This window comes from Rousettus aegyptiacus, unplaced genomic scaffold (assembly GCF_014176215.1).
Source record: "Rousettus aegyptiacus isolate mRouAeg1 unplaced genomic scaffold, mRouAeg1.p scaffold_m13_p_1, whole genome shotgun sequence".
In the NCBI taxonomy this organism is placed as follows: domain Eukaryota; kingdom Metazoa; phylum Chordata; class Mammalia; order Chiroptera; family Pteropodidae; genus Rousettus; species Rousettus aegyptiacus.
In genome coordinates this window covers 163,421,204-163,436,774 of record NW_023416284.1, presented here as the reverse complement: position 1 = coordinate 163,436,774, position 15,571 = coordinate 163,421,204, and the positions used below count along the sequence as shown (strand labels likewise).

Below are 15,571 nucleotides of genomic sequence, written 5' to 3'. Positions count from 1 at the left end.
TATTTCAACCTTGTCTTCACACCGAAATCACCTAAGAAATTTAAAAAATAAATACCGATGCTTATCCCCACACCCACAAATCTATTTAACTGGTCTGGAGTGGAACCTCAGTGTCAGTAAGTTTCAGAAACTTTCTGGGTTAATTTACTCTGCAGCCAACATTTAGAACTATTCCATTGGAATGACCACAATGTCTGAAGGTAACAGCTGCAAAGATAGAGGGTCTCATAGCCGGGCGTGAAGGCACCCAAGGGGGACAACTTTGAAAGTACAGTAGCCTAATACCAGCAAAAGAGAGCTAAGGGGCCAGTGTTAACTCCAGGCTCCATGGTCATGGTTGGATTATGTGAGAATGGACAGTCTTTATTGCAAAGAACTGAAGGAAAAAAGGTTTCTTGGTAAAACCCAGTTTCGCATACAGCAAAGATATTGAATGATGGCTGCCTGTGACAGCATGGCAACTACAATGGATACAGTTGAAAGGATTGGCAAGGAATTTGATCGTGGGCAAATGCCACATGTGCAATATTATCCATTGTTTGGAATTCACCAGATTTAAGAATTTAGGAAGATTCTAATGTAAATTTACAACCTAAAGATATTTAGTGCAATGAATGTATTTATAACATTGGCGTAGGGAGTCGTTGCAACAGCTAACAGTATTTGTAGTCGATGCCAAGAACTGTGTGAGATGCTGTGAAAGACACGGTCTTTACTCGTAGGGGCCTACCGGTGTCCCTGATGTTGTGTCATACTGATCTTTGAAATTGGGGTTACTTAACTCCCGCGTCTGTGTGTTTCTGTCCAATAGCCTTGAACTAATTCTGCTTGTGCCAGAGGAGGTATAAGGAACTCTGTGGGCGTCTGTGAAGTTGGCATTGCCCCTTACCCCTCCCGATGCACCTGTGTTGCTGTGGATAGAGGCCTACTTCCAGGGCTCTCTAGTTCTCACTGCCTGTACCACTCCTCTACTTAAAAGACCTCACCGTATAATGGCCTTAATTTAACTCTAGATACTCATTTGATTTATTGTGCCTTTTCCTCTCACAGACTGATCTTCATGCTTAAAATACATCTTTATATTCATATCACAGTAGACCAAATCTTTAAATATATAACTGGATCTTTCAAGCTGAAATCTCACTGCTACCCAGACCCTAATTTTAATAGATCTCAAGGAACTCGCAAACATGCAAGTAAAACATTTAAAAAATATAAAATAGGTAAAGTAAGGGAGTTGCCGAGGATAAGAATCCATTTGGGCAAGAGAATAGAAAGGTTCTCATGGAGGAGATGGAACGCAAATTGGGCTTTAAAGTTTAAGATGCATAGATTTCTTTTGAAGAATATGATTTTATCTACCGTATCCAAATCCATGTGTTAGAATAGACTCCTACATGTATTTTTCCTCTTAGGAATGTACTGCATGTATAGTTAGACCATGTTTTACTTTCCTGTGGGAGAAGGTATGAAGACTGTTCTACACTTATAAAAAAGAAGTTTCTGAGAAACGATACTGTTGCCCCCGGTAATCAGAATGCCTCAGGTACACTCTGAATCATGACACAAACAGCCAGCCCTTGAGAAATGTGCAACTGCGCTTCATTAGCACCTGGCAGAGTTGAATTTCTTCAGGTTAATTCCTTTATCAGAAAACATATGGTTTGATTGTATCAAAATCTTGCTCATAAACCTACCAAAATTTCTATCAGATGTTTAATTTTGTATACAAGTCGTATTCGTATTGTCATATGGGAGATATGTTTTTAAAAAACGTGAAAAGTTGTCTCTGATAAATGACTAGAAGAGGAGGATTTTAAGTTCATGGAATTATACATTTGGTGACAGAAGGAACCTTAGAGATTCCAGTTAATTCCTTCGTTTTATAGATGAGGAAATCAAGACCCAGAAAGTTAAGAGTTTCATTCAGAATGACACTCCTAATTAGAAGCGCCACCACCTAGTGACTGACAGACAGCTGTTACCTGCACAGCTGGCCACATTTTGTGTCACACCGGTTTTTCACGTCCCTTTTGTTGCACCCCTCCCTATTCATGTGGCAGTCTTTAGAATTATATTCTCTGTACTTTTTAAGGAAAAAAAGGAAAGAAACCCCCTCAATGGTTTTCTTTCTTTCTAAATAATTTCTATTCAAACTATAGAATAAGAAGTAAAATTATACCTTTTAATAGCTTGGCAGCTGCTAAATCTTCTTAAGTTCTTCCAAGTGGAACACACCTGTTTCTGTTGCAAAATGTGCCAGGTCCCTTCCAACATTTCATCTGGTTCATTGAAATGTTAGTGGGTGATGGCAGCCTTTGCTCTTCCACTGCAGGAGGAGGAGACAGGCTTTTCTTGGTGATTCTCCACAGTGGGTCAGAGGGTCTGCAAACAAATCAGTAATTAGCTATGCCACAGGGGAGTGAGAGTAGGAGACTGTTTTCCTCGAGATCATTGCAAAACATTGTTCATTAAATGGTGTGCTATAAATTTATATCTATTAGGGAAAAGACTATCTGTACTAATAGGGAGGAAAGAAACTCAGAAGCTTTTTTAAAAAAGTAGTGCTGACAACCTTAGTTTATTTGTGTTTGTATTTTGAACATTTTTTTAAAAAACTTTGTTTTTGCTACCCTATGCATTAAGCTATATCATTTATTTGGGTGGAAAGTTGTTAAAACTACTTTTTAAAAATTTTAAAATTATTTTAGGTTGTTCTATTAAAGTAGTATACACTCATAGTTTAAACAGATTCAACCAATAAAGAATCATGTAAATGAAAAATAAAATGCCATCCTACTAATTTCATGTTCACTCTAACTTGCATTTTCTATTAAAAATATTCTATGCATATGTAAATATACATGTCTTTATTTTTGTCTAGTCTTTGTTTTGATGAAACTAGGATCATACTTAACATTCTGATGTTTTTATTTCAAAATACATCTTGGACATCTTATTAGCAAAGACAATTCTGGTTTTTTTTTTAACAGTTTAAAAGTTACTAAAATGACCAGTTATTCTGAGAATGCTTGGTTTCCTTTTTTTTATTAAAAAAAAAATGAACCAAAGTGGAAATTACCCTCTACCTTCTATAAATGTTTTAACATTGAAAATAATTAACTCTTGTCACATGAAGAAATGAGTATGTTTATTTTTTAAATGCCAGATATAATAATTATACACAGGAATGTTAGATTATATCTATGAATTTGGAGAAATTACTGTGATGTTTTTGCTTATGTCTTTTGCTAAAAACTCATCAAATGAAGAATAGTTATTAGTTTATTATTCTAAGGCAATTATAAAAATATCTGCATAGCTCATTTCTTCACATGACAAGAGTTAATTATTTTCAGTTTTTTACTTAGCATGTAGAGCCAGTGAGAGCAGGCTGGGTTCATTCAAAAGAGGGCTGGCTCCCAAACCGGAGTGCAGACTCAAGTTATATTCAGGAACAGCTGCTTTCTTGTCTAGTCCAAAACAAGAACAGAGAACCCAAAAGCATCAAATAACTCCATGGTAGTTCCTCTTCCAGCCAAACACAAATGCGCACCAAATTTTACATTGGTAATGCTGTCAGCTTCCCAGAAAAACACTAGGCAATAAATAAGTCCCCCTTAGTGTACCCATGTACTTCATGTAGAGGAAAATGCTTTTCCATTTACTGGTCCTTGTACCAGGAGTTCATCAGACTTACCTACAGAAATAATACGATTTTATTACAGTGTTAAGCCCAACAACACATTTATAAGGGATAGTGGTTATTTTGGGTATGGCAAAGCGGATTTTTCAAATACCTAGAAATTAGCTAATGTGCACTAAATCATTGAAAATACAATCATAATTATTATTGCCTCCTTCCTATTGCTAAAGAATAGTATCAAATTATATTTTTTACTTAGTAATTCTGTTTATCAAAGAAAATGTAGTTGATTTATCTCTAATTTGTTATTAAATAGATAAAATTAATTTGTCCTTGGATTTGCTTTAAGCTAAAGGAAGTTTTCTTCCTTTAGCTGAAGAGAACAAATTCAAAATCTTATAAGCAAAACTAAAGTACTTATTTGTGTCCCATGAATAGTATCAGTGTAAGCAATACTGATATATATGTTTTTCCCCCATAATTTGTTTCAATAACTTATAAGTATTTTGAGGAAAACATATTAATTTCAAAAAATGTCACTTACACTTAAAAAATATCTGTGTCTCACAAAAAAAGTGATGTGACAGCAAAGCCAATGTAAGTCACCTCACACCCAGATTTCACCCCCGACAGTAAAGACCGATTGTTGTACACAGAGGAACTTTGAAAGCCTACAGAATCTCTCACCCTGAAAGGAACTCATGAGGTCTGGACTTTAAGGGTCTGGTGACCAGTTCTGCTACTTGTTCCCCTTTTACACCTTTGCCTCAGCCATCGTACGTGACATATGTGTCTCGGCCTCTGCTTTGCCTCTTCCCCTCAGCAGCTAAGTTCCTTGCTACTTTGGGCAATTCTCCTCCATGTTTCCAGGACCCTCAAACCCTCAAAAGGTGAGACTCCACAGGCTGCCTGTCTTCTCAGTTTATCTAACCTGAGGCCAAGACCTAGATAACTGCCAGTAGCCCTGAAATAAATAGGCTGTGAGAGAATCCCTCTGTATGTAGCCTCTACTGTAAAACTAGGTTTGGGGAATGCATCATTTCCTCAATGTCTTCCTAACTCACACTACTTAAAATTTACACAAAATAACATGAGTGAGATTGGTTTCCATTTTAGCAACCCACTAATCGTTCAGCTGATTTGAGTCTCTGAGCCCAGGCTCTATCACATTTCATTTTCTTATACAAATCTTCCATGAAAATTCAGTTTAGAGAATAATATAAACTCCAAAAGAGTTCATAGTTGTTCCAATAAACCATTGGTAAGTATTCGTAGGACATTCCTTCATAACTCTGAGAAGGCAAGTATAGATTTTAATCTTTGAATAAAGAGTATACATAAAAGTATAAAATAAGTGTTGTACTGGGTCAAACCAGTGTCCTCCTTGGCCCAGTATTACTTTCTCTGACAGTGACTTTAAGAATTGTTTGATAGAATAATATGGTGTTTGTGGTTCATGATTATATTTTCAAAGATTATCCTAAATATGGGTAACATTCCTCTAATAATCTATTACAAATCTAAATTGTGAAAGATGTTATTGGGAGAGGTTCCCTCTCATCATTCCCAGTAGTAATGTGTCCTCTAGATAGTGGCAGAATTGATTATCATCAATCACCCTGTCTTCTGTCTTGACAACCAGCATGACATTTTTTTGGAAGTTCTCTGATACCCAAACTCTGCTGTCCTCTGTTCTGTCAAGCATGCCAAGGTTTCTCAAGGTTTCTCTTTTTTCTAGGGCTAGGTAATTTTTTGTTTAGGGGGAATACATTGACATAATAGGACATTTAGCAACATTCCTATCCCCTCTCTACCCAATGCCAGAAGCACTAACCACCCCCCGCTCCAGTTATAATAATCAAAAGTATCTTCCAGACATTGCCAAAATTCCCCTATGAGTCAAAAGTACCACCCCACCCCCAATTGAAAACTATTCTATTTTAATCAAAAAATATATAATATATAATATTGTGTGTGGATATGTGTGTTTTTCCTTAAATTACAATTTTTCTTATTCTAAGATCCTGCTAACAAAATCTTGTTTTCATTATTCCATTACTGGCAAATATATGAGTAGTAGTAATGATGTATAGATTACCCTACTTAAAAACAATTTTACATAAAGATGTATCCAGCCAGCTATCTGAGGCTCAACATGATGAGTTTATGTAAAATGTATCTTAATTAAATTTAGATATCTCTTGACTGCTATTTATTTCCTTTGCTTGATAAATTAACTATATGCTACTCTTTATATAAACCATGGAAAATTAAGTGTATGCTAATATTCTTGTTATTACTTAACTGTCACAATAATACGGTCGTAATGGCCTCTAACTTTAATGTGGTTCTCCTTTAGTTGACATAAAAAATGAAGAACTTTTTTAAAATTTAAATGTCTCTTTTATTCACACAAACTATACAATAAAAGATCTCTTTCAACATATCGGAACAAATATGCTTTTATCACTTTTTTACTGAACCTTCTTATTCTTAATGAGTCTTTTCTTTGTTTTTGCCCCTATTTCTGCTTTCTCATTACTGTGGCTGTGTTTAAGCAGCAACCTCTTACACACTGTGTGTCTGACACAAAGAAGATAGAATGTCTCCGGAGATTGACATCTCCTTGTGAGAAAATGCTCTCTGCTTATGTTATGCCAGCTTGTAGAGTCACTGACTAGAAAGCACTACTGTTTCCAAAATAACTGTAGAAAAACATTCATGGACCAAGATCATGAAGGCTACATATTGCCCTGTTCTTCACCTCACTGGCAGGAATAAGTCCGAATTACATTTCAAATTGATTTTTTTCACGTGAACGCTCTTTTGAGTCACATTTTTTGTCACAACTTTGGTAATTACCACAAATACCATGTATAATTATTTAGTTTGTTGTTATAGCTGATAAATTTGTATGTTATAAATAGCAAAAAACAAAAGTGTAGTTTGTGGTCAGATATACATAGTAGATGTAAACCTATTAAAGAAGACATCTAAAGAGCAAGTTTAAAAGCAACATGACCAAACAATTTTATTTAAATTAATATGACTATGTACACATACTGAGATGATGAAGAATAAGGAATCAGGCATTTAGATTGGGCTACAGACGTTCCAGAATCTCCACTTGCTCAGAGGAATGTCTTTTTCTCCCATATTTTGTAGCATATTGTCTTTCACAGCATTTATCACTACCTACCTCAGTGCCAAATTATTTATACATACATTTGTCCTTGCTAAATTTTGAACCTCAGCCTCACTGTGGCCATTTAATATTGTTTGTCGGGAGAGATATCAAAATCTTTGATGAGAAGGTTTGGTAAAATCAAGATTCAAAACAGGAGAAAGAAAGAGGAAAAAATAGTAGGAATCACAGCAATCCGTGCTTACTGGCTACTAAGCTATATTCCCTAAGTCAGCTTCAGACATGCAGGTCAAGAACTGATTCTGAGCTCTCTTATCCCCACAGATTGCCAGTTTGATACATTTCAGATTAATGGTTCTCAAACTTCTATGCCTCAGAATCACACTGAGCCATTATATAAAAATTTCAGTGCCCACACACCTGTTTTACTGCAGCATTATTTATAATAACCATGAAATGGAAACAAACCTAAGTGTCCATTGACAAATGAATGGGTAAAGATGTGCCGTGTGTGTGTGTGTGTGTGTGTGTGTACATAATGGAATACTATTCAGCCATAAGAGGTGAAATCTTGCCATATATGACAGCATGGACAGATCTTGAGGGTAGTATGCTAAGTGGAATAAGAAGTAAAAAGACAAATACTGCATGATTTCACTTATATATGGAATATATTTTTTAAAAAATAATCCAAAAAAAATTTTAGAGGCAGACCACAGGTAAGTGGTTACCAGAGAGGGAGAAAGGCAGTTGAAGGAGGGCAAAATGGGTAAAGGGGTCAGTTGTATGGTGACTTACGTAATGTTATAAATTAAAAATATTAACTTAAAAAAAGAAAATGCCTAGACCCTACCCTAAACATGCTAATCTTTGGCAGATCTTTCATTGTATTTCTGAAAACCTCCTTTGTAGAACAAAGAGTTATGGAATTTTGTTAGAGAATGCTCTTCCAACCTCATTAGAATAAGAATGTATCTACTTCAAGCCCCTTGATCTCTAAATATAAACTTACAATGTATCTGACTGTATAGCAGTCTATAAGTTATTACACATAGTAATGGGAATCAACTTTACAATAGTTGTATTCCCACCAGAGCTCTACCTTAGTACTTTACATATACAGTATTCTCAATAATGATCATAACTTGATTGAAACAGAGCTCCCCTAAACTTCATAGCTATGTCAGGAATAAGACTAAAGGTAGCAACTAAGAACAGTAACATAGTAATTTGGTGGATGCACAGAAGCCATACTAAAAAACATACAGTCGATTCTCATTGTAATGTAGTTATATTCTATAAAATTCACCGTTAACACTGAATCATTGCTTTTAGGGGAAATACAGGGATTGAGTTCCTGTGAACCTGTGGTCACAACATTTTCATCACTCATAACTTTGTTTTATACATGTTCTGAAGTCAAACCCATACTCTAACAGCACTATTACTTGTGCCTGAGCAGAGCTTAACTAGCACACATATTTTATCTGTAAGGCACATCGGCCTTCTTGCACTTAATCACACTAGATAGCGCTTCAACTCTATACTTAGGGGTAGTCTTAAATAGCAAAATAGCCAACAAAAAGCACAAAAATACAAAAAATATGGCACTAAATAGACCACAGAAAGGACGCTTGTTCACAATATGAGAGCTGAAACAAGGCAGCATTAGAAACATGCCAAAGCATGAGAAGTTTCTAGTATTCCTACCTCAACTGGGAATGTGTACATTGGACAGCTCAGTTTTTTTTACCACTCTGCCTGTGTATGTATTTAAATGACTGTAGAAGCATCGCAAGTATCAATTTGGGGTTTACTAATAAGTTTTAGTAAGTATGCACATTTGCAAATAGGGAACCCACAAATAATGAAGATCAGCTGTTATTTTGAAACTTTATTTAAAAGTACACATCATTGTTTTTTAAAACCTCTAAGTCTTTATAATAAAGAATGAAGAAGGAAAAGTCTAGGCAAAGGAAATTGAGTCAAAAGGAAAAGTGTAACCTACTACCACTCCTACCATGTGCATGACTTTCCTGTTTCTTCCTCTTTCAATAGACATAAAAGGGCTAAAAGTTAATTGAAGAAAGGAAATAGCTTGTACTAAATTGAATTACCAGCATGTAGTGCAAAGCAGGCATCAAAAAGTTAAAAACATCTGAATAAACAGATAGGAGCAGTTGTACGGAGGTGCTTCTGACTCTCCCCAGTCAGACCCAATCCCTGTTGGAGACGCCAGCGGTGATACAGTTGCACACAGGCAGATGTTCAGCAGTGCACAAAGGGTGACAGTGGCCTTCATGAAACTGTCAGGTCTCCTTCAGTCTCTTCAGTTTCCTTCCATCATCTCCCATCACAAAAGAGGAAGTGGATGAGCCAAATGATTCTTTAGTTTGCAGGGGTGACATTCTGATGTTTCCTTCCTTCTTGATTATCTGCAGTCAATTTTCACTCTCCCCAAATCAAGTCACTTAGACCACTAGGAAATGAATGCATGGACGCAGTTTTTTATCTGATGCCAGATACGTACAAAGCACTTGGAGTGCATGACTGGGCGTACTTGTGTTACCAGTCCCCAGGCCCGGGGGTAAATCAGTTGTCCCTTTTTCTCACTTCTGCTCTGGAATTTTATCATTGCTAAAGAAAAATCACATAATTGTATTGGTTGTCTGTGTGTCATATTTGTGATCCCAGCCTCAGTGAGGCCCATGGTCTTGATCATCTGTTGTTCTTTTTCCTAACTGACTCCCAACCACAGTCCTTCCAGTGCCTGGTCAAAAGAATGAATCCACCTTCTTCAAGCTCCTCACCTCTTAATCCAAGTTGGCTTTGTCTCCATGCTTTCTTGAAGAGAAGGCATCCAACATTAATGTCTTTCACATTGCCACTTTGTCTGTATTTCTGTAATTTCACCTTCCTTCTCCAGCTGCTTTCATATGTCAAGGAAGAAGTGCCCTTCCTTTCTAAAGCCGACCTCTCCACTTGTATTTTGGTCATTTTCTCCGCCTACATTCTTCTAGCCCTCACTGATCCCCATCGGTGATTCCCCATCCTCACTCCTCCAGCCCTTTGACATCTTCATTATTTATTCATTTAACACGTGTATATTGAATGTCTGCTGTTTCCCCAGGCACTGTGGTGTGGAATATTGTATGAATGGTATAATGGTGAATTAAACAGAAATAGTCCTTCCAATTATAGAACTTACAGTCTAATGAGTGAAAGTAACTAATTAATGTGTCACAAAAACTGAACATAAAAGTAATAAAAGTATGATGAAGGAAACTACGAGGCCATGTGGTGAGAAGTGGATGGGTTAATTTTTACACGGGGGCCAGGTGGGAGGGAGGATACATTTCAGGCATTAGAAACCATATGTGCAAAAGCCCTAAAGTACCCAGAAATACTCATCATCGAGAAACTGAAAAACCATCTGGTCACAGAGAAGGGACAAGGAATGAAGCACGGGACAGAGGGAAGGACCAAATCCAACAGCTTACAGACTATGTAAAGAAATACTCCATACCCCAGTATTCCGGGCCTTTCCCACCATTGTCTCTGCTCTTTCTCTTTTCTTAACTTTTTAACACTGCACTTCCTCTCCTGTTTCTCTCTCATTCTCTGGCTTTACCTGGCACTATAATACAAGCCTTCAACAAAATATATGCTATGTCTTTGTTGTTGTTGTTTATTTTTCTCCAACATTTTTTTCTGGATTGTCCTTTCTACCCTTATCATTTCAAACATTGCTTTGATGTATTCTACATCTGTAACCCTGGCTCCCAATCTGAATTCCCCAAGTGTATTTCTAACTGCTGACCAGAAATTTTCATGTAGATATCATTCTGGAATCTCTGGTTCAATCTGCCCAAATTTCAGTGTTAAAACCTGATTTTTCTTCTATACCTCATGTTAATGGAACCATCATCTACCTTCACCTTCAAGGAATTCTCTCTTGAAAAAGCAGACAGATGGTCAGACATCAGGGAGGTTTGCAGCATAGCAGTAAAAGTGTTTTGATAGAGTTTTGCATTAAATGTAAGGAGAGAAAATAGATACACGGCCCCTAACCTAAGCTTAATGAAGTCAGGAAAAGCTTTCCGGAGGCACTGATTTCTTAAATTGAGTTTTATGGGAGAAAGGGCATTCCAGGCACATTGGGCAGATATATACTATAAGGCATAGTACGCTGGGGCCACCACAAATATTTCATCATGGATGCAAAGTTAAAAACAGCTTTACATAAGTTATATAAATGTCTGATCACTATGTTATGTACCTGAAACTAATATAGTATGCTAACTGTAATTGTAAAATAAAAATTTATTATTAATGAAAGGCAAAAAAAAAAAAAAAAAAAAACAAAAACCAAAAAAAAAACCAGCTAAATCTGAACAAGTGGACAGGATTAAGAAGGTCTTTGCATGGCATGTTAAAGAGCTGGATTTTGTCCTAAAGGTAGTAGAGGGCCAGTGAAGAATTTAAAGCATGGAGGATGACATCAGATTGGTTGGTTGTTTCAAAAGCTCATTCTAGAAGTTCCAAGAAGACTGGACAAAAGCAGTACTAGGGGAATTACGAGTGGGAAGGGTTGTTGCAATAATCCAAGCCAAACATAAAGAGAAACTAGGATTTGATGACTAAATTCACAAGAAGGAAAAGGTGAAAAATAGGTTTTTAATTTGAACATCTGTATATAAGAATATAAGAACTTCAGTTTTGCGATGTGAAGTTTTCAGCATTTATACAGCAGCCAATGTCATATCTTGAAGGCATCTATGGGACTCTGGAGAGATTTGAAAACTCAGACTTACCAAAAATTTTTGGATCCAAGTGTGTTTTCAGAAAAACTGCTATGTTTATAAGTTTTGGTAAAAACTAATGATTTGCCAGATTATTTTGGAGAAAACTTGACATCTGAGTTTAGTTTTGGAAGTTTAGATTTGGAAGTCATTGGCATTAATGTGCTGGTTGGATCCATGGGAATAGAGAGGTATAAAGAATGAAAAGGACAAAGAGGAGAAAGCAGTAAGGGATGCCAGGCTTTTTAGAATAACCTGGGAGGGAAGCGCTTGGGCAGTGTGTTGCTAAGAAACAGCCCCTTGGCCCCACCTACAGAAAGCAGTCTCTGTTCTATTCTCCAGTCTTTAATGTACCTTTTACCTGCATACTGGAGATTCCTTCCTAAAATAGAAATCAAGTCATATGACTTACCAGCTCAGAAATCTCAGTTGGCTCTACATTTGTCCATGAAGTTCAGGTCTTCTAAGTTTTTCTAAGTGCCAACTGGCAATGACTGAATAAAAGTTTTCAGCTGCTTTTCCTCATCAAAACACCCTTCTGAGTATGCTGCCCTACAGACACAGTCCTCAAACTGTTACTCACCCTATTTTCTCTAACAGTATAGTGTTTGGTGCTTCTCCAGTTATCAGAATCTCAATTTATCCCTTAAGATCTGACTAAGTGGTCCCCGTTCTGTAAAGCCTTCTCAGAAGCCTCCAGTTATAATTCAAGGCTTCTGTTTTGTTTTGTTTTGTTTTGTTTCCACACATTTCCTTTTTATCTTTATCATGGCACGTGTCTCCCTGTGCCTTGACAGTTATATGCGTGCCTTTTGCCATTAGATGATAAGCTCTTTGAGCCTACTCAGCTTTGTATCCCCAGAGCATCTAGCAAGTGTCTCACTTGTAGAGTGGTGTTCCATAACACCACTACTTATTGTTGTTTAACTGGCACAATTAGTATCCAACACCACAAATCATGAACCACAATGAAGGTCTTCACTTTTCAATATATTTCTTGAAACTGCAATTATAAGGAAAAGCATTATAATTGGAGAATTTAGCATCATTTGCAACTGACATAATAATAAATTCTAAAATCAGAATCAACATCAAACATATGAATATTTAAAATGGTAAAATAATACAAACAGAATTGTAGCAGTAGAGGAAACCTGAAAGAGCTTGTCTAGTCCAGTGGTTTGTGAACTTTCCTCTGTAGAGCCCTATTCCTCGGGGTGGACTAGGGACACAGGGTTCACCAGGCCACCAAACTTTGCTTCACCTAGAGTAAGTCTACTGTTACACGTTTATGTAAGGCTTTCGAAAGAAATTGTACTGAAAAACTGTTTTGCTGTTAAATCGTTTTTGAAAACAGGATTGTAACCCTTAGGCTACTTATAATCTTGATGACTCTGGGCCTCCATTTCCTCATTTGTAAAATGAGAATGCTGCTATCATAATTCCTGCTTTCATTCGGAGCCCCAGCTCTCCATTTTCAAGTGAAAAACAGACCCCCAAGAGAAGTGGCATCGAGAATTAATGACAGAACTAAGACTAGAATTTAACCACCAACCCTGACTGTTGTTTTATTTTCTTTGTCTTTTTAAAAATTCCTACAAAGTGGATATAAATAAATTATGGATATTATATGAAAGGTAGATATCTAGAGTTATATAAACAGCATGTAAAAATACACCTATACTCTATCGTAAATTTAAAGCTAGTGTGTTAGCTACAACAGTCATTAATTGAACAGTTACCTAATTTTACTTTCATTTTTCAAGTTTATAGAAACATTTGGGTGAGTGATTTGCACGTACCATTTTTCTTTTACAAAGCTACTTAGGAGGTTTTTTATTCCTTCTTGGAAAATATCCATTAAATCAGTAGAAGCACTGTCATTCCACTAATCATTCCTTTCATGTGTAAGTCTCACTGCATCTAAACTTGAAAGCCTCGCCAAGAAGTTAGGAGGTTTGGGGAAGCAGGAGTCTCTAGATTCTGCTCCTTTCATTCACCTTTGCTTTGCTCTTCTTCCTCTCTTCATCCCCTCCTCTCCAAATCAAGAGTATCTGTGAAGAGAAAGTGAAGCGAGGAAAGGGCCGTCTGAGAGGCGTGTGTGGACCGGAGGGGAAGAAGGGCAGTCATGCGGCTCGGCCTCACTGATGGTGGGTGGTGCTTATGGGCTGATGGCATTATAGCCTTGGGGGCTTTTTTGTTTAAAGGTAAAATAAAACAAAACAGCTCATATAGAAACCTCCTTCTTCCCCCTCCTTCTGCCTCTGTGGGTAACTACCCATATGACTGCTACTGCTGAGACCAAGGAATGAGTGCATAAAGGTCTTTAGAAGTGAAGTATTGGTCCTAATTAAGTGTCCTTTTACAAATAAGTGTTAAAATTTTGTAATGCGGTTATCTACTAGTTTGGGATTCATAGGATTCACCTTTGCAGCATGTACCTTTGGATATGCCAGCTACAGTGATGCAATGATACAGATGATGCAATGATACAGATGGCAGGGATGGTGTTTAACTACTTAAGATGAACATTCTGAGGACATTGCAGCATCCATTTCACATGAACAGACTATTAAAAGTGCTTTAGGTGAGACCTACACCTGGCAATATGTTATTATTACTCATTTGTTAAGGTCACAGTAATTAATGTAACATTGACTTAGTGACATGTAATTCAGTCTGACTTCTCTCTCCTCAACCCCTAGAGTAGTTCAAATTCTGATTAGAGCCACTATGTTAATTTTTTTAATCCAGTAGTTTTACAGAAGTTTCACGAATGTAAATATATTTATGGTAAGATGCTTGTCTTGCCATGGGCAAAGAGATGTAAGTAGTGCTTAGACCATGTAAAGAATAAAGTATCTTACCTTTAATTTCATAGCTATGCTTGGCATTTATTTCATAAGTCTGGAAAGAAAACCTGAAGAAATTCAGTTACAACTTACACTATTTGAGTTAGGTTTCGATGGTTTTCTTTTGCTTCTCCTCTGTTGAGTTGAAGGCAGGTAAATTACTCTGCAATCTGAATTAGTCCTTGAACTTCAGTTCTCCATAATTTTGTACTTTTTCCCCAAATACATTTTAACTGAGGCCGATCATCTTTACTGGAATCTATACATCAAGGTGCCATTGGTTCTTTCGTTCTATGAAATCAGGTCAGTTTATTATAATATCCAACTTTTACCACCAAGTCTTCTTGTCTTTAATTCTTGTTTTTATTATATACTTGATTTAATGCCACACAGCTAAGAGTAATATCACATAATTATGGCCCAGAAAAGCACAATATCCTTTTAAAATCTTTTTTATTGGAAAAGTAACACTTGTAAAAATATTCAGGATCAAATCTTGCTGAAGAATGATCTTGCAGAAATCTGGTTGTGAAGGAGGAAATCCAGAAAGGCCAGGCAAGCTTCAATTCAGATAAGACTAGGAAAGCTACAGTGAATCCAACAAGTTAAGATGGAAAGAGAAGGTTGTACTTTTTTTTCATTTTGGGGTTTTTTTTTTGAGTTTTTTTATTTAAATAATTAGATATAGTATGTCTCTTTCATCTGTCTATTTCAAAACTTTAACATAGGAACAATTTATATTTTTATGTGAATTTTAAAGGAGTCCTTTCCACAACTTGTAATTATCTGTAAAAAGCATTTGCAATCTATTTTATGGCAACATTGGGTTGATTTATATCAAACACCATTTTTCCACAATATACTTCCCTTTGGGATTAATGTTCATATTCTACAAGAACCATCTAACACTCAGTATAATCTGGCACCACTAAACATGCTTATTCATTTGTTTTTCTCATGGAGGTGCCATTAGCCAAACAGATCCTCTGAACAAATTTTGTAGAGTTAAAGAGCTTTCAGATTAAAAATCGTATACATAGTTCAATGAGTATCATTATGAAAATGTAGAGTTTACTGAAAAGATTACAAAAGAAAGATGCAATGTTGAAAGATAAAATTAAAACTT

General features: G+C 36.4%; 1 protein-coding gene across 9 annotated transcripts in view; it reads left to right on the top strand.

Annotated features, from left to right (window-relative positions):
* The window catches only part of AHI1 (Abelson helper integration site 1), a 163,614-nt gene that overhangs the window by 132,215 nt on the left and 15,828 nt on the right, over positions 1-15,571 (top strand). Inside the window, exon 27 of one of the 9 annotated variants that reach the window (XM_036221954.1) lies at positions 812-6,092. The exons of the other annotated variants lie outside the window; for them this stretch is intronic. Coding sequence (XP_036077847.1) covers positions 812-817 — 6 coding nt within the window. The 3' untranslated portion in view covers positions 818-6,092. Of the gene's footprint in view, positions 1-811; positions 6,093-15,571 lie in introns of those variants that run through there. 9 annotated transcript variants of the gene reach the window in all.